This window comes from Vigna radiata, unplaced genomic scaffold (assembly GCF_000741045.1).
Source record: "Vigna radiata var. radiata cultivar VC1973A unplaced genomic scaffold, Vradiata_ver6 scaffold_7, whole genome shotgun sequence".
In the NCBI taxonomy this organism is placed as follows: Eukaryota; Viridiplantae; Streptophyta; class Magnoliopsida; order Fabales; family Fabaceae; genus Vigna; species Vigna radiata.
Window position 1 is genome coordinate 187,557 of NW_014543262.1, and position 20,148 is coordinate 207,704.

The 20,148-nt window shown below is 31.3% G+C and overlaps 2 protein-coding genes across 2 annotated transcripts; both read right to left on the reverse strand.

The window, feature by feature from the left end:
* Window positions 1–238: 238 nt before the first annotated feature.
* LOC106753810 (transcription factor bHLH106-like) lies at window positions 239–1,885 on the reverse strand. The gene is made up of 2 exons (XM_014635666.2): window positions 1,463–1,885; window positions 239–1,088 (listed from the first exon to the last, which is right to left on the reverse strand). Exons 1-2 carry the CDS (start codon window positions 1,775–1,777, stop codon window positions 660–662), a joined length of 744 nt encoding a protein of 247 aa, XP_014491152.1. The 5' UTR covers window positions 1,778–1,885; the 3' UTR covers window positions 239–659.
* A 10,856-nt stretch (window positions 1,886–12,741) lies between these two features.
* On the reverse strand, window positions 12,742–16,481 carry LOC106753986 (probable auxin efflux carrier component 1d). The gene is made up of 6 exons (XM_014635907.2): window positions 15,024–16,481; window positions 14,074–14,344; window positions 13,908–13,993; window positions 13,655–13,812; window positions 13,465–13,541; window positions 12,742–13,378 (listed from the first exon to the last, which is right to left on the reverse strand). Exons 1-6 carry the CDS (start codon window positions 16,126–16,128, stop codon window positions 13,312–13,314), a joined length of 1,764 nt encoding a protein of 587 aa, XP_014491393.1. The 5' UTR covers window positions 16,129–16,481; the 3' UTR covers window positions 12,742–13,311.
* Between the last annotated feature and the right edge of the window lie 3,667 nt (window positions 16,482–20,148).

Genomic DNA, 20,148 nt, shown 5'->3' on the forward strand with positions numbered 1-20,148 from the left:
TCAGTGTCTAATTATTTAAGAAAGAGTTAATCACAAAACTAACGTTGTGAGTAAAACCTCAGCATCCGTTACAGCAACAAACCTGATGAGCTACAATATCCATCCCAAAACCCAGTTCCCAACACACAGGCATTCCATGTTTCCCCACCCAGTTGCTTCTTTAGAATCAGTGTAAACTGTGCAAAAGGAAAAACAACGACATACAGTCACAAAGCAGATAGATATGTGAGAAAGAAAGGGCATGAAAGAGAAACGAATATGCCATTTTCTACAGCTTGGAAACTCACAGAAGCATTGCTTTTACAGAACAGACAGGCTCCTTTCTCTCACTGTCACAAGCCACAACTTGCACAGCACGTAATTAAACAAAACCCCATTCCTTTCTCCTCTCAGATTCTCACCATCCTGTTTCTCCTACTTACATGCAACACTAAGTTCACATGCAAAGATTCCAAACAAACACCACACAAACCCTAACTACCTACCTAACTACCTTAATAACAACCTAAACAATTATAATATAAAATCATATAATGTAATCCGTCTTAGTTCAACTCCCTTTACATAAACAAACACATTAAGGGCTATGCTTGCAAGCATGCATTTGCACGTGTAGTTACGGAAATACAAGATTTGTGTGTCTGTGTGTCTGTGTCCGCTTAAGACATTAGCCTTCGGTCTAGGCCACGGCGACGTTTCGATCTGTCGCTGGAATTGGACCTGTCTAGCAAGGACTTGAGCGAGTTCTGAAGGAAATTGATGGATTCGATGCTGTGTTCTTTGTCTGCAGCAACCACGAGAACGTTGCGCGTTCTTCCTCCGAGCGTGGCCATTTCTGCTTTGAGGGTTTTCAGGTGAAGCGAGTTCAGGATTTCTATGAGGTCAGGAATGAGGTCGGAGCGGTCCTCGCAGCACAGCGAGGCCTTGAACACCAGCCTCCCATCGCTGCCGTAGTCCCCGCCGGTGGAAAGCACCGTGATCTCGTCTGTTTCCGACGGAACCGTCTCCAGCTCCGTTATCTCCGACGTTTGCTGCTTCAATTCCTTCACTCGCTGCACAACCTTCGCAAGAAGCGAAGCCTTGTCCGTCTGAAGAACCAAAAATTACAAACAACCATCATATCGCATGTTGGTAAAAGCAAACTCACTTTCCCAAAGTCATTGGGATTTCCTTTTGAAACATGACATGAGTAATGAGAATCTAATGCAGCTAAGAATTTGGATTTTATGTATGCCAAGTACATATCCATAGATACATATTTCATGGCAATTAAAGTGTAGTAAAGTAAAAGACGCCCATTTAGCTTTGGTGGTCAAAAAGTATGGAACCTTTGAGAATAATACAAGGTGTGAGAAAACAAGCACAGTATGAATTTAATAATGAGAAAGATATTGAAGAAAGGTAGATAGGTTAGATAAGGGTGTTGTTAGGAATTGCATAAGGAGTGTAAAGTAATGTATACCTTGGAATTGCAAGGGAGAAGAGTGCGAAGCTCATCGAGGTGGGAGTTGATTCGCTCCCTCCTTCTCTTCTCAGCTTCCTTGTGGTTCTTCATGGCAGCAAGGGCTCTATCATGGTGGGAGGGTGTTGGGGTAATTTGGGAGACATGAAAGGGGTAGAAGTGATTGGAGGAAGAGTTATTAGAGAGGTGCATGATGTTGGTGGTGTGAGGAGGAGTGTGGAAGAAGGGGTTGGAGGTGGTGGTGGTGGTGGTGGTGGTGGTGGTGTTTGGAAGGAATTGAAGAAGGTGAGAGTTGTCCATGGGTGAGTGGTGCATGAAGAAGAAGAAGATAGGGTAGATAGGTGTGAGAAGAAGGAAAGGGGAATGAATGAATAAGAAGGGAAGAAAAGAGTTTAGAGTTTTTGTGGTGGTGAAGAGGAAGGTGAAGTGATGCTTATGATTGCACTTTTTGACTGACCCATAACCATTCTACTCACCAAATTCAAACAATCAAATACCCTTCGCCTTCCAATTTCCCTTTCGGTGCCCATTTTTTCTTTCTTTCTTACCATTTTTAATTTATTAATCTTATATTTCTTTTCCACGTCAAATCTCTTCTTCACTTTATCCACACAACACAATAAACATATTTTTTTTTTTTAATTTCTTTAAGTTCATTAAAATCTATTCAAATTATAAATTTTACTAACACTCGAATCTATTAATCTTCTCTCTTTTCAATTAAAGAATTAATACTCAACATTTCTCATGTCAATATTCCTTCGTTACATTTTAATATAACACAAATTTATTAACTTTATCAATACATATACCAAATTGTTTCAATTTAGTTAGGTATTTTGAGCTTAATTCTCCATCATCTTTCTTACTCAAACATTATTTACCTCTTATGAAATAACCTTGAGATTATTAATTTTTTAATAAAATAAGTAATCTAATTTTCAAATCTCTTCTGACAAAATAAACAATTTTAGGTATTTTCATCAAGCTCTTATAATAAATAACTACAACAATTTAAAATTTATTTTTTGAAGTAGGTTAATAAATTTTCTATATTGTCAATTAATTTTCTCAATATTATTTAAACAAGCCAATGTAGTAGTACACAATTAATCAATTATAATCATTATTAACTTTTTAGTGTCCAATCATGATTTTAAAATACTAATTAAGACCTAAACAATCATATTTTTTTTATTAATCATAACTTATATAAATTCATAACTATATAACTATGATTGAAAAAAAATGGAAACATATGGCATTAACCTAAGTGACCTTACCCTTAATTTATAATTATAATTCAAAAAATCCAATCCTACCCTACCTGGATACAACATCTCATCAAAGCAAATAATCGAGTAATAAGACTAATTTTTTTGAACTGATATTTTAATAGTGTATTGGACCAATGTGACAAATTTATCCTAACTAAAAATAATAACATGGCTTATACATTGGCTTAAATTAGTGTTCCTTAATCTTTCTCTGATCCTAACGAGGCTTAATGGATTTCATTTCCCTATAAAACAATCAAAAGATGATGGAGGATTTCAACACAAACTAGTTTAAATCTGTTTAAAATCTAATTTTGAAACTGGTATCAATTAAATTAAAAAGGTTTTAAAATTGATTTTGAACAACTTCGAATTGGTCTTAAAATTTCCAAACTATCACAACCATGTGAATAATGATTATTTAGTACAACATATGTAGCCTCAAGTTTGATTAGTGAAAAATAGAATCATGTTACCAATAGTTTGCAAATTAAAATCAAATTACTTTAGAAAAAAATAAAGTGGTTTTATTTGAAAATGAATTTTAAAATAGATTTCATTGCTCTTTCATCCACTTCATGCTTACAGTTTGCTTTTAAGAACCATTCTTCTTCTTTGACAAAAGCAAAGGGGTGTATATCAGATTATGGTAATATCAATATTGTTTTTCACTCTATCAAGCTTCTGGGTTCTGATTTTTCCCACTGAATTACATTCAAAAGTGTTATTATGGAAACATGGTTAATTTACACTAAGAGATGTGAATTAAACTAAATAAAAAAAAATATTTTTCAAATGTCCACAAATAGATTTAAAGCTAATTTATAGTTCATTTCAGTTTAAACCTTTTGAATTTTGTTTAAGATTCTAGACTTATTTTGTAAACAAATTACACCTCGCATGATACAATAATAGATAAATCAAGACAATCTATAATGATAGTCTTGATTTGAGTAAGTTGTATTTTTCTTATAATAAACCTATTTTTTTCAAGAGATCACATATCCTTATCAACATCATGGTCAAGTGGTAATTTTTCCCATCCATGAAAGAACTCTCTTTTTTAAGATTTTCACTGTTTAAGCAAAAAATGATCTGATAATTAAGTCACATTTTTGGTTGATGTTTTGGAATTTCATGAATTGTGTGCCAATTCATGTATTTCAATTAAGAAAGCCATGCATGAGTGAAGTCTTCTTCTCTTTTGGAATGGCTCACTATGAGTGAGATCGAAGTCAAATAAACATTTTTTTTTCTTTGTGTTTGATATCACTCAATTAACTTGAGAAAGTGAGAAGTTTTCCTTTATTAGAGAAGACAAATCTCTTAAAGGATAGTATCTCGCTCAAGCAATGCACATATAATGATATGTAATGATGTGTTGGTGGTGTATAAATGCATATATGAATGAATATATATGTGATGAGATTGTATTTGATCAATGAATATAAACAATGGTGAATGTTTTGTTTAGATATGTGGAATGGTATGATGATTAATTGGAGTTAGGTATGAGTGTACTTAGAATAGTATTGTGATTATAATAATATTAAGTATAAGAATTCATCACCAAAAAAAAATACATATTTTAACCTTAGTTGATAATCTAAGTAACATAAAATATCAAGTCAGAAGTAAGATTCATACACTAGACTTTGTATAATAGATAAAATAAGGAGGGATTCATGAATTCTAAAATTCTGTGTCATATCACTAATATTTTATGCAGAGTTAATTAACCTTTATGATAATTTAACTTAGGTGTTACATATTTGGGAATTTCTTTGAATTATGAAAATTTTGACATGGAATTTGCTCAATTTACTTACCCAAAATTAAAGAAACCTCGTATATTTGACCATATATAGATTTTATCTTTTTAAAATGAAAAAGAAAAACTGTATAATAAAATATATTTTTTGTAAACTGAATCATTTAAAATTAAAACAAGTATAATAAATTATAATTGTTTTTACTAGAGAAATTACATCTTTCTTCCAAAAAAGTAACTTTTAACAGGGAATTCAAAAAGCTACATGATCTCATCATTATAGGTTATTTTCAGAGCCTATGATTTTCATTGGTAGAGCTTATCGTTGTCAATTAGCTTGAATCCACTGAATGGCCATGATATGTCACTATATCAGCTATGTTGAAGAGAGAAAGCCAGAAAAGTTATAATACCTTAAAAAACATAAAATTATGGTGTTTCCATGTTTGAACTAATTGATTTAAATAAGGAGGCATATTAGACGTTCAAAGAAGGAAAAAAGAAAAAACCCTAAAAAGATGTATTTTTTTTTTCTCATAATTAGGGCTACCTTTTGTTGTTATTTTGAATTGCGTTTTAGGGTTTTGATTAGGTCCATGTTCCCACTTGTCTGGTGGGCTTCTTTCTAATCCATTCACCACCCTCTCCTATTTGGAAATGTCAAACACCTTCAAATACACTAAAAAAAAGGTAAAATATTTTTTTCCTTTTAATTCTTATAAAAATATTTAATAAGATTCCTAATTTTTATTTAGTTCAATTTAATTTTTTTTAATTTTAAGATAATTTAATTAGATTGTTTTCATTAGAAGTCTATTTATTCAAATTAATTTTATTTTTTAAGTAAGTACAATGATTTTGCTATACATTTTAACATATATATGTCGTCAATTTAACAAAAATATCTAATTACATCATTTTTTTTAAAAACTAAAAGATTAAAATAAATCAAATAAAAATTATTAACAATTGATTTTTTTTATAAAAAATATAGGATAAAAAATTATTTTAACCTAAAAAACTTCTCATTATACCTCACAATACATATTTTTTTCTTTAATATCATGTTTGCCTATTAAAAATTAAACATTAATATACAATTAACTTTTAAAAAAGTAAATAAGAATAGAAAAGTTGATTTTCAAACTTTATTTCCAAAGAAAGATGAACTTTATATAGAACATTATTTTTAATAATAGAGTAATAAACAAAGAGCATGTGTACAAAGTTGGCATCCCAAAATCTCCATAGCCCTTCTCAAAAGTTGGAAAAGATAAAAAGCCTTAAAACATCACACTTTGTCTCACATGTGAGAGGGGATCCAACTCACTAGACAACCTTGAATTAATACTATGTTTATATGTAAAGCTAGTCATATATAATACAATCACATAAAAGAATTTGAAATCAAGTTATATTAATAAAAGTACAGTAATTGAAATGAAAAATTTACAATGTAAACTTAAAAAGATTATATATATATATATATATATATATATATATATATATATATATATATGATAGAAATAAAGTGTAATTATTTTGGTGGAAAGTTGAGTTAATTGAAAATGTGTAATTAATTTTGTGCCACATAAAATCCTGAGTAGTGATAGACTTTTTTAGGTACATTGGTCGGTCAAATCCACGAGATTCGACGGTGCCTCTGTGTTTCTTTAGCTTTTTCCACTTGTTATAAACTGTTCGTACCATCAAATTAAAGCCACAAGAACCTAAAATTTTTCCCTTCTCACCAATCAATATCACTGCATTTCATATCTACTCCACTTAAGCTCTAAGCCAATTATTTATATTTTCATAACATTAGTGCTTGCCTCATTATCGTTTACTTTCATTCTTCATTATTTAAATACTCAAACATCCACCTTCTTTACACTATAATCTGTATAATTTATTTAACACAAATCTTTCACAGTCTAAAACAACATTTTGAAACATTAATGAATCATGTTCATAAGAAGATAAGGGAATATATGAAGTAAATTGATTGTTGGAAGAAAAAAATTTCCATTTTATGATTCATAGAATTTCTTTGGCCCTTTTTCTTATCTGTTTAAGTAAATAACAAGCTTTTTATTGTAAAAAAAATTTAATTCACTATTGTTATTGTTTTATATAATTATACAATTTTATACATTGTAATGAAAATAGACAAAAATATTATAGACGGTTAATTCATTAATTACATAGATTTTAATGGTTAGTATATGAACAATCCACAATGATTAATACATTTAAGTTTAATTCTCTATTTCGATCATTCTATTCTTCATCGAGACTTCTCAGTAACTCCTTTCACACCATGTTTTCCCCTTTTATGAATAGTTGAGTTTTTTGCTTTCTTTATAATTGACTTTGCTTTTATTTTGTTTATGTCCAAATGTATTTCTCTTTCACTATGACCAATTTGTTATATGCTCTCTTAGTAACCGATTCATTCTTTGCATTCTCGATGACGTACTTCTTATTAAACTAAGTTCCTATCAATAGGTCCAACTCCTTTTAAGATATTGAAACATGCCTATTTATTGTTATGCTAAATCACACCGATTTCCTCTTCCATTTCAAGTTGTCAGTTCTCATCTTGCACTTTCAGTGCAACTCTTTCCTTCTCAGCTTGCAACTGTTAATGAAATCTTGAAACATCTTGTTCGAGTTCCAAATGTGGCTTCTACAAAGTTTGCTTCCTTCTCTCCAAGCTTGCTTGTATAATTGCATTTCCTCTAACCTCATTTCAATTTGTTGTTGCAAATCACCTTTTGCAATCTCTAACCTTTCAAAAACAAGCTCATCTTCACATATGTCTAAGATTTCTGAACTATATAGATGCAACATTGAGCTTTCTAGCACTTGCTCCTTTAATTTATCTAAGCTACTAACACACTCCACTGAGTTACCTAGGCTTTCCATTGAGCTATCTAAGTTGTTCACTAGCTACATTGAGCTATTTGAACTTTTCATATGCTTATACTCATTGTCTAGGCTATTCGCATTTCTTACCAACCTCGATAACCTACTTAGTTGTCTGGTCGACCTATTCACGTTACTTGATTATCGTGTCAAGTTCTTCACTGTACTTAGTTGTCTTATCAAGTTGTCCACTTACTTTTGCTTATCCCTTCAACTACATGACATCATAAGCAATGTGTTTCTTCTTCAACTTCTTCTGCAAGTTAGTTGTCTCTTCCTTTCCACTCTTAGATCAACACTCATTTGCAAAATGTCTAACCTTATCACAATTGAAACACTTGTATGAGTAACAGTCTTTTGCATAATGGTCATATTTGTCACAATTAAAGCAATTAACATTTGAGTTTCTCAACTGACCTCCTCTCCATGGACTTTGTCCTCTTCTATGCCACTTTTGTTGGTTGATTTGTTATCTTTTTCCTCTTCCGGTCCTTGACTTTTACCACCAAAATTGCTTCCTCTACCTTCAATGACCTCAAGATCTTCTCCACAACTCGGCTCGCGAGTAACATCTTTTCATTTCTACCGAGTTTGTTCGCCACAGTTTCAACCCAAGTTATGTACTCCACTACTTCTTTTATCTCTTTCATTTCCATGTTATGTATTCGGCTACTTCACTTGGCCATCCCCTATATACGTCTTCTCCAATATATTCCATATTTCTTTTTAAAGATTTGATACTTACAATCTTCTCAAAGCTGAACTCATCAACAACTTAGTACAATATCTACAGGGTTGCCTTATTCTTCAAGCGTGCTGCTTTCAACATGTTCAACTGAGCATTCGATCAATTCCTAGGGTTTTTTTACTCTTTGTGACCATTTCCTAGCACCTCCATATTTTATTGAAACTAAGAAAGATCTTTGTTTGGAGATTACAATTGTCATAATTAATTACCTTTGTTAACTTGGTCACAAACGCATTATTTATAAGACTTTCTTTTTTCATTCTGACACTTAAGTTAACAAGTTCTTTATTGTGAAAAAACTTGATTCATCTCTTATTATTATTGTTTTATTCATGTTGTCAACAGTACAACTTATAAACCTATAATCTTTTTATCTTTGTACTTAGAACAGACTAAAACAACTATAAATTGCTAAGTCATTAACTATTTACACTCCACCCACAACGGGCTAATTTCATTTAAGTTTATAACAAACCAAACTTCATGGTCTATACAATATACAATGGTTTCCAGCTTTGACTTTACAGCTTCTATGCATTTTGTAGTGAGTAGAAGGGCATTATTGCTTCATCCAACATGCCAATCAATAAGTTCCACCTATTATTCAACAAAGTAACTTCATTACAAACAAAACATGATGAACAGAAGAGAGAAAAAAAAAAAAGGAAAAGTAGCAGTGCATAGGCCTGAGTAAGTACTGATTTAAGTGGCACACGCATGTGCTGCACATTCTTTGAAACATGACTAAAATATGAGGGGAATGAAACTGGTTTCATCATTATATTCACAAGCTTACAATAGTTTATTGAGCTTTTCTGACTTGAGCAAATCAAAAGAGAGGGCGAAAAAGTTTGTGGCCCTTTTATATACCTGCACGACAGACAATACCTGCTTTGATTGAGATTGGTGTCATACACACAGAAAAGCACTTTTTAGTTCATCACTTTCAGCTATCATTGACTAAATTTGCGGGCGTGGAGTGGAATTATACTATTCAATATTGCTCTTCTCATTCACATTTGTGTGTCATCATCCTTCTTCTTTCATCAACTCTCTCAGCTTTGCTTTAACAGAAAATGCGGCCTTTCAGAATGCCTGAAATTATTCAACATCATGAAAGTGGCTTTAGTGTGATGTAGGTATTATTATTACTCGAGAACAAAGGTGAGCCAGTAGCAGAAAACCATAAACAAATTTGTGAGGTTGGTTCATGAAATTAATATTAAACAGCACTTGTATTGTATTGTATTGTACAGAAAAAGTTTATCATAAATTCAAAGACTTTTTAGCACCCTTTTGAAAGTGTCAAACGGATAAGATGAGATGTTGAATGTTAACATATTCAAACCATGGTTCAGTCATTTGGGGTGTTTTAGGTGATCATGTTCTATGTTGAAGATTTCCTTTCTATTTCTTTTTCATGTCTTTTTGCAGAGACAACTGGTTTTCTGCTTATAGAGTTTGTCTGTGTATCAATTGTATTGAACAATTTGTGCTCAGTTTGAACATTTGAGTTATTAATTTATTTATAAAAAACATCACGGTTCAATTCTAACTAGTTATCTTAAACTGAACATGAGAAAACTTTATGGATCTTAACGACTCAATCTAACTCAAGTTTGAATAGGATGAGTCAAACCAAAACTTTATTGCTCTTAAATAATTCAACATAACTCAGGTTTGAACATCATTCACGACTATATATTTATTTCTGTTTCTTTTAATCTTACTTTTTCTAACACTATTGCAAGCATCAATGATGCCTTTGAATTCTGATTGCCGTTCTATTGTAATCTTTTCACATCATGGGAAACTGCGAACCATTTTCTAAAACCATGATATTATTAATAAGCATAATTACTCGCTTATTTTTTAATATTGTAAAGTTTTAAACTTTTCGCTTTACTTTTTGTTTTAGTTACATCTTTACTTTTGAAAAATTGTTTTAGTCTTTTTTTACAAAAAAAAAATATATATATATATATATAATATATATATATATATATATATATATATATATTAACTTTGTTAACATTATGATATGTGTTAAAACTTAACATTGTCAGAGTGTCACTGTTAATATATTTTTTTAAAATCTAATACAAACACTATTTCAAAAATTAAAACACACTTGAAACAAAAAGTAACAAAAAGTAAAGTAGAACCAACTTCAAACTTTACATCAATCAAACAAAGGAATAATTAAACCTAATTAATATTGTGCCTCGTCACTTTGCTTATGAATGATTATGAAAAGCACATTATAGAATAAGAAATAGGATAATGATACTTAGACAACATTTTTTTAACCATACTTAAACATCATCTATGTGTCATTCTGTGATTGGTTCATGGTGTTATTTATGACTATTATTATTGATTATGAAGTAATTTTGGACTAATCACAGAATGATACGTAGATGATATTCAAATGTTATCAAAAAAATGTTATCTAAATATCATTATCCTAAAAAATATAGCAAGTCATATTCATCTAAAAAAAGAGTGGTTGTGTTAATATATTAGATAGAAAGTGGAATAAGAATTTGAAACCCAAGTCCAATCTTCATCAAAACTTAAAAGTAAATAATTTTTTTTTCATAAATTCTCTTAATAAAATAAAATAATATAAGTTTTTCATTAATCTAAAATCAATTTATATACAAGTTATAAAAATAAAAAATTATGAAAAACTATATTGGAAAGATTTTATCCCTTTTTTTTCTCTCATATGCTATGTGAAATGCATATTTAAAAGGAAAAAAGAAACAAAGGAATACGAATATATATGTAATTGAAAAAAAAATGTACATATGATAATTAAAATTAACTTTATTTGAGATAGAAATGTGTATAATATATATAGTAAGTGGTCCATCATGGACCACCAACGGCCCATTAACCAATCCCTTAAACGTCACTAACTTCCAAAAGAAATGTTACCTCAAAATCAAGAAAAAGTGTTAAGAGCATAAATCTTTAACTCAACAAAACACACACAAAAGTCATTAACAAACATGCTTTAACTTCTTAATCTTTATTGACTTAAAAAAATAATGTTTATGTAAGTGACTCTACCACTAATAATATATTTATTGATAAGAAATAGACAAAAAAAAATTAAATAATTTCGAGTTACCATTGACTAAGATTAAGTTAATATTCAAACTTAATTCATCCGAACAAAAAAGATGTTCACTTTGAATAGTATTGGGATTTATTTAGTATTGTGATGGCTTAGCACATTTATCTTTTATTAAGAAAAGCGTATCTGAGATTTAAATTAAAATGTTAAATTGGGCTAAAATTAGAGAATTACAAAATCATTAAATGTTCAATACAAGAAAAGTCATGTAATTTTAAGAAAAAGACATTAACTATTAAAATTACTTTTAGAATGATAACTCATATTTTATAATATAATAATAAATATATCAACCAAAATTTGTAGAAATTCTGTGCCCAATTAAGTAGCTTACGTTTCACAATTTAGTTGGAAAAGGAAATTTAATAGAGAATGTTTTTTTTTCATATATTGTTTATTATATTAAGGAATATTTTTTTAGATCTTTGTTTTGAGAATTATAATGTGTATATAATATATAGGAAGTGTCATAAAAATATACTTGTGAACAATTGAATTATAATTATAATTCCCACGGCAAGACTGTACTTTAAGGTCATCCATATTTTAAAAATTGTAATTACCTCCCTCAACTTTGAATTATTTTTAATTGAATCCTTGGAAAAATTAATATCATTTTGACCTCTCTGGACGCATTTTCATTAATATGATTAAAACGTTTACACAGCTTAGAATTTGGTCGCTGGTTTAGTTATCCAGTAAACTTTTATATCATTTCGAATTGTTAATTGGGTGTTTAACTTTTTCAGATTATAAAATTTATCTGTAGAAAATAAGGCTGAGGAGAGAATACGAAACACCTAAGTTTCATACAATAAATTAAAAAACCATTTTTATGATTTTGTTTTAAGCCCCCAAGTTCTTGTATTTCACACAAGTTACGAAGAAATTTGAGCGATTAAAATAATTTACAAATGAAAGGATTTTAATTAATAAGCATTAAATGAAGCGTGGGAAATTATAATTCAGTGTAGCATTGGTTTATAGTAGTGGTAAGAAAATTTAAAAGGGCACCTAAAATGGTAAAATCCGTAACAAGAGGAAGTGGCTATATGACATCAATGATTGGTAATAATTCCACAGCACAAAGTGCTTTTGCAAGATATTAGAAATGTTGAATAAGTAATAAAATAAATTTTCTGATAATTCCTTTGAGAAAGAGATGGATTTGAAGTAAAAGAGTATTGGTGAAGAAAGCATGGATTTTTGAAAGTAAAGAAGAGCCAATGAGAGGGTGCAGCAGCATGTGATATGCTATGCAGACCAATCTTTATAGCAAGCTGTGATTAGCGGCTAGGCTATGTTATAGTAGTAGTAGTAGTAGTAGTTGCTAACAGCAGGGACAATAATAATAGCAACCTTAGCCATAGCCCTGTACTAGCTTCAATTTCCAACAATACACAATTAAATTAAACTCCACGACGTGGATGACAACTTGTGCTGTGCCATTCAAAAATAGGTAAATGCTAAAAAACACAGCACCGAAGAGACAAGGCAGCAAAAGTTGCTGTTCAGTTTGGTTTGGCACTTTTTTTGCCCTTAGAAGAAAAACAAAACCACTTGCAAGCATAGGATAGAGATCGAGATTCTCGATCGGCCTCATGCTCCTTTTGGCCTACAAAAGAACTACTTGTGAAAAGAAAGAGAAAGGTGTCCACAACTACCAACAAGCTTCACTTTCTCTTTTTCATTAAACCAACCAAAATATATAAGACAGTAAAAAGGCTAAAACCGTCAAAACAAAAGTTTCCTACTACCCACCCACCTAGCTATAGCCCTAAAATATATCATATCATATCATATCATATCACCTTCTCTTCCCACTCTCACCACCACCATTCTTTCTGTCTCTGCAGATTACAACGTCACTCCCCCCCTCTCACTAACTTCTACCATTGTTAGAGGATGCCAAAAAAATTAACCTATAAATATAACAAAAGGGTAGTACTGTAATCCACTGCAATTACTCCTTTCCTTCCTTCAAAGCCCTAGCAAAATGTAGTAAACTAGCGTGATAGGAAGAGCGATTAGCATCCCAAATATAACCCTGCAAAATATTAAATAACCAAACACACAATGTTAGTGCCAACATCATATCCAATCATCTACTATAACAAGTTCACAGATACAAACCCGGTGCTAAGGATGTCTGGATGAACGTTGTATTCCTTAGCAAACACAAAAGGGACAATCCCTTGAGGCAGAGCAGCCTACAAATACATGCAATACAACGATGAATACACTGAACAAACCACGAAATAGAGAGCAGATATTACATTGAAGAATTTGAGACACGACACGACACGACACGACACCCTTTTACCTGTACAATAGCTATGTGCAACAGAACTCCCCTGAGCCCCACCACTATTGAAGCGACAGCCATGACAGCAGGTCCAGTGAGGAAACGAACTGCCATAGCAAAGGAAGCAACCGAGTTTCCACATGCAATAATTTTTGGTTGCAATGCCATGAATAACCCTACAAAACCCACCAAGGAGTTCAAATCTCAAGACCTTATCACCGTAACAAAACTAGACAACAATGCTGATTGATATTTTTCTCAGAAAACATACCAAGGCTAAACATTGCCATCCCAAGGCCGGCATCAGATAAAATTGATATGGATCGAGCAACGATAGCGGGCATAACAACATTCCACCTGCCACATAACACAGCACAACATTAGCACCTTGTATACCTAAAATCATTGGAAACATGGAATACTCGTAGGTAGCATACTTGAATGAGATCAAAGACCAAGTGAGACCAAAAAGGCTGGAATATGTGTTGGGGTTTCTAATCAGCTTTCTCCACACCATAATCAGAATGAGTCTTGTCATAACACTTGTGGGTGGCATGGACGTAGCTTTGGATTCACCTTGGCCTTTCGGATGAAGCTCGGCCGTCGAACTTGAGCCAAGCTTCGACAGTACTGGCCCTTCCTTTTCCACTCCATTAGCGACGGTTCTGTTCCCAAAGCTAAATTCGTCGTGACCAAAATCATCATAATCTGACCAGCAACGTGGAAAACAATACCCACCCAATCAAAACATGGGAAAATGACAAACACCCTAAACAAAATATTACCATTATTGGATCCAGAAAAGACCAAATATCAGATACACTCAAGGATTAACAGACCAAAAAACATATTGTATACCAGAAAAGACAACACAGGGAAAGTCCAAGTCAGTCCAACAAATCCCACACCAACTTCAACACCAAACCAAAAGAGACAAAAACAATGGATGCACACTCGCAACAAAACTATGGAAGTCACATTTGAACAAGATTACAGGCCTGTTTGCTACGGTCAAAAGAAAACAAATTGCTCGTTTGATTCGACGTGCTTATTCCGTTTACTAAAGCTAATATTTAAACGACAAAGCTTTCATATTTTCAAACCAGATTTTTTTGTTTTTTCATAAATTTCCAAAAATTAAAGAAAGAAACATACTTTTTGTAATTGAAGAAATCAAAATTTCTTTCTTTCTTTTTTTTTTCTCTTCCCTTTTCTGTCCTTCCAGCCAAATAGGTCACATAATGGTCCTACCAACTCGGGCAACGTTATTGCAAGATGCATGACGGATAACACATTAAACAAGTCCACACAGTTTGAACAGGCACCAAGCATAGAAACAAAACAAGCTTTGAAAACAAAAGTCAAAAGGGGATGGAAAAGAGCAAACCTTTCTGGTGAGCCACCCCACCAACAGGAAGTTGGTCATTTCCATAATCCCCACCTCTGAAGACATGGATCCCACCCTCCGACACCGGAGAAGCACTCGAACTCCACACAAACATGTGAAGATCCTTCCCTCCACCTTCTCCACCACCACCACCACCACCCTTCTTCTTCCCCACCGGAGAAAAAATCCCCGCATTGTGAGGTGCAGGGTATGCTCCGGCACCCCCATTAACCCTCACACCACTCTCCTCATCAAACGGCACCCCCCCAAAACTACTCTGCCTCGGACTCACGTTCCTCCCATTATTCACCATCGAGTAGAAGTCCGTGTGGTTGAAACTGGACCCTCTCGGCGTCGGATTCCTCGAAGACTGAAGCGAGTAAATCTCCGCATTGGTTAAATTGGAAGGCCTTGGAGTCAACGAAACCGAGTTAGGACCATGCGAGCGGCGCGAGAAGATCTCAGAGCGCGAACTGGTAGACTTCCTGACAGTAACATGAAGCTTGCCATCGTCACCAACCTCGGCTTCAGTCTGAAGCGGTTCCTTCCCGTCCAACGAAATGATATCAGAGTCAACCTTGAACGAGATAATGGACCCGGCAGTGTCGGGAAACTGCTCCACTATGAGAAGCTTGGCACCCCTATACTCAAACAAAAAGAGCATGAGAGTGTACCAGATGATACACTGAAGCACCACTATCTGGACCATGAGGGTCCCCGATGCGTCCCCGTACATGCCCTTGAGCAATGGGATACCCATGACGAGCGTGTTAGGGAGCGTGGAGAGGGAAAAGAGAGTGATGGACCATTCAAGAGAGCCCCTCGAGCTGGTTCTGGACCAGACAAAGAGCACGGCGAGGACTATGGCTTTCTGAAGAGAATCCGCAGCTATGAACTTGTAGTTCATGGCGTAGGGATTGTTGGTGGAGATGAAGTGGAAGGAGAGTAGGGGCACAGCGAAGAGCGCGACGAAGCGGTTGATCCCGGAGCATTGGTCCGGGGTGAAGATCTTCCACCACTTGACGGAACCATAGGCGAGGATCATGGCGACGTAGAGCGGGACGACCGCGGTGAGAACATGGTAGAGGTCCAACAAGGTTATCATTGTTTGGAAATAATAAGGTATTTTTTTTTGGAAGGTTGAAGATAGAATTGAGAAGGAAGAGAAAGAGAGAGTAGTTTATGGCATTATGATGGGAGACAAAGGAGTAAAAGCTGGGGGCTTTTGCGAAGCTTTTATAAGTCTTTTCTGGTGCTGCAAAGACGCAAAAAACCTCTCCTTCTCCTGCTTTTACTACTTACTGCTACAACTTTGTATTTTAATTTTAGATGAAATGAAAAGGAGTTTTGAATGAGAGGGAAAGGAGGAAGAGGGCATCGCAGAAAAAGAAGGAGTTGTAAAGATTCTCTTAGCTTTTTGCAGTTTATATGCTGTCTTCTTATGGCACATGAGATGCAAATTTGCAAAACCAACCAGCCATAGCTAGAAAAAAAGAAAATTCTTCTGTCCTTTTTTTCTCTGTCGGGAACCCCAAACTTAAAAAGCTTTCCTGCCAATTCGGATTCCACTTTCCATCCTTTTCAAAATATTTACTTCTGATCTCTTTACTTTTTATTTTTTCATTAACAAAAATATTTCTTTATAATCATTTTTACTTTTCTAATAATTATGTAATTTTTCAAATTTATTTGTCTCCATTGACCTCAATTAACAAGTTCTTTTGATTTCCACCTATAATTTTGAAGAGGGAAATTCGCATTTATCACTTTTGCATGCTAGTCAAATTTTAGGTGTTGCTTTTAGACTTAAACTCGTGTGCACCAACCAATCAAAGCACTTAAAGACTTTATTTAACATCACAACCATTTTTGCATTTCTAATATCATCAAACAAATCATTTCTTCTACTCTTAAAAATAATCTCTAAATAATATTATTTTATTTTTTAATATAAAATTAATTATTTTTTCTATATTCTAATTAAATGCCACTCGCCGCACACTGAAATTAAATAAATTAACGATAATAAAATTCATTTTTTATTAGTTTTTTCTATCTGTGTAAAATATCATGAGTCAGAAATTATTGGGATGAAAATGAAAGGAACCGTTAAGAAAAAAGGAAAATAGATGAAATAAGGTGAAACATGTATTTTAGTAAAGAGCATAATTTTTATTTGAAGATAAAATAATATGAAAATGAAGAAAATTTTGTTATTTTAAAAAATGTTTAATTCTTAATTATGTATTCTAATTTCATTAAAATAAACACTAGTTGTTTAGTCTTTTAGTTTATTAAAAACATTAAATTGGTCATTTTTTAAATTTGGCTTGTCGCTAATTTCCTCCTTGACTATAAATGATGGTTTAATAAAGATAAACTTTAAATCTTAATGGATGAAGAAGACAAAAAAACAAGCTAATGGTTGGTTGAAAATTAAAGAACCAGTATGTAATCAAAATGACTAAATTGAATGTATTTAAAAAAACAAAATAACTAAATTTGATGTTTTTAAAAAACATAAAAACTAAATTAAGAAAACTAATAATTAGAGGCTTTTATGAAAATTTAAATAAAATAAATGACCAAATTAAGAATTAAGCCTTTAAAAATAATATATAAATCCATTAAAAGTAAGCAATTAATTTGGCGTCAAGATTATCTTATTGTAATTTTGATTAATATGGTAGAATAGAATGGATTATTACTCTTAAAAGTTAGTCCTTTTAGCTTCCATAAGAATATAGTTATGTATAATTTATATTAGTCTATACATTCAAATAAGGTAGTCGATTATAGTATTTCAATATATTTCAGTTACACTTAAAAATTGTAACTTATATATAACGTATTTGAGAAAACCGTATTCTATTTGAATATAAATAGATTACGTACGTTTTCTGGTAAGAACCAAAATCTATAGTCACTTGTAAACTACAAAATGTTTGTTTTTACTATAACTTAATAAACTATGATTTTTTAACCTTAGTCTAAGACCTAAAGTAATAGTAATATAAAGTCTTTGCTGTATTAGTGTTATTTTATATTTATTTGTTTCATTTATATTGTATTAACTATACTTAGAAAATTAGGATTTGGGGCAATTTATTTTTTTAAAAAAAAAACTATAATCACTTTATAAATATCCTTGTTTGTTCAACTAGTATAATATTAGTGAGTTTTTCTTCATTAGACGGTATTTTAAATTTCAATGACTTATATATATATATATATATATAAAGTTAAGATTACAAATAATAATTTATCAAAATGATTTATTTGAATTAAAACATGCTTATTTTGCGTTTATTGGTTTTTTATGACATGTTGAAATTAAATATATGGATTGTTTTCATTGTAATTATAATACTTTCATAATTCTTTATAGCGAACGAGTATATGTCTTTAATTTGTTTTTGTTTTTTAATAGTTAACAAAATCATCAAGGACTGATCTAATGATATAAAATGCTAAAAAGTTACAAGCTTAATTTAGGGAAATTTAAGTGGCTTAACAAAAAAAATTGTGTAAAAATTAAATTAAATATTTATTTATTTATTAGTCTAATGCGTTTTTTTTTTTTTGTGATATTGCACAAACTAAATATCTTTATTTTAGGAAGAATTATTCTCTACGCACTAAAATGACAATGTCAAGATAGCAATACGATTCATCATTTGTGAATAATGTGTTCGAATAATCTAAAATTTTTACGTCATTAATTAATTTAGAATTATCATGTGTAATACTTTTTGTAATTTTATAATATAACTTTTAAAAGTTATATATAATTTTTAATTAATAATAAATATTGTTCTGACCTCAAATGAATTTAATATCTTTAAAGTTAATCAACATCTACATATTTTCCCTTTTAAAGCTTGAAATTCAATTTTATTTTTAACTTTTTTTCAAATAGGATCATTAGTCTCGACCTCTTGAATAAATGTGAAACTATTGGTGTATCAGAACAAATATAATTTATATTTATGTACAGAAATAAAAAAAAATATTTATGAAAATATCAATCAAGTGTAATATAATTAGTAAATAGTTCCATCATACAAATACATTAACATGAAATTCAACTTTTCTTTATCACTGACAATAGTTTAATTAACTTTCAGTTGATTAATTTGTAGAGAAAACACTTTATCTATTTTCACTAACATATTTATTGTCAACAAATTAATATTTGACCATTTATTAAGAATACTCTTAATATGAGCAAACAAAAATCCTTTATTATGTGTGAACAACTAACTAGTATAGGAAGAACACAAATGCAATGGAACAAAATACATTTTATAATGTTTATAGAAAAGAAAATATTATAAATTTTCCCAAAAAAGCAGAAATCCTTTTATACAGTTTCCTTTCATGTGAGAAGGTATTTGAAGGAAGATAAAATGTGGCTGAAGAAGTAAAATTTAATATTATTATTAATTAGAAAATAGAATATAAGAGTTTTTGCTGTATGTGTCATGGAGACAATTGCATGGAAATAATAAAGCAATATTAAAATGTGTTATGGGAAGAAGAGAAGAGAGAAATAGAAAGAAACAAAGAAGAAGAATATTAGTAGCATATAAGACAATGGAAAAGTGATTGGGAAGAATCAAACTATAAAGACAATTCTATCTGTATCTGTGCTACCTAGATAGCTAAGGAACAATGAAAACCACATATCAACTTTTCAAAACACAAAATCACAATACCAACAATTTCTCATAAATATCTTTTACATCTCATATTCAAACTCAAATTGATGAATGAATTATGAAATGCAATATATATACATCTCATAAATATCAACTTTTTTTTAAGATTATGTCTAGTCTCTATTCCCGTTTTAAATGTAATATATATACACTTTGCTATTGATTTCGATCTACATTTAAATTACTTTAATGTAATGTAAAACGGATAAATCATATTTAATCAAATTAAAATTTTGGAGGATTATGTATTAGGAGTGAATTTAAATTTAGCTCATTTTTATAAAAGTTAGTTGGTAAGATGAGAAAGAATTTCACTTATACATTATATTTTGAGTAGATGTTTTCAACACACTTTCTCTATGTTAAGATATGTATATTTGATGCGTAGAATTAAATATTTATAA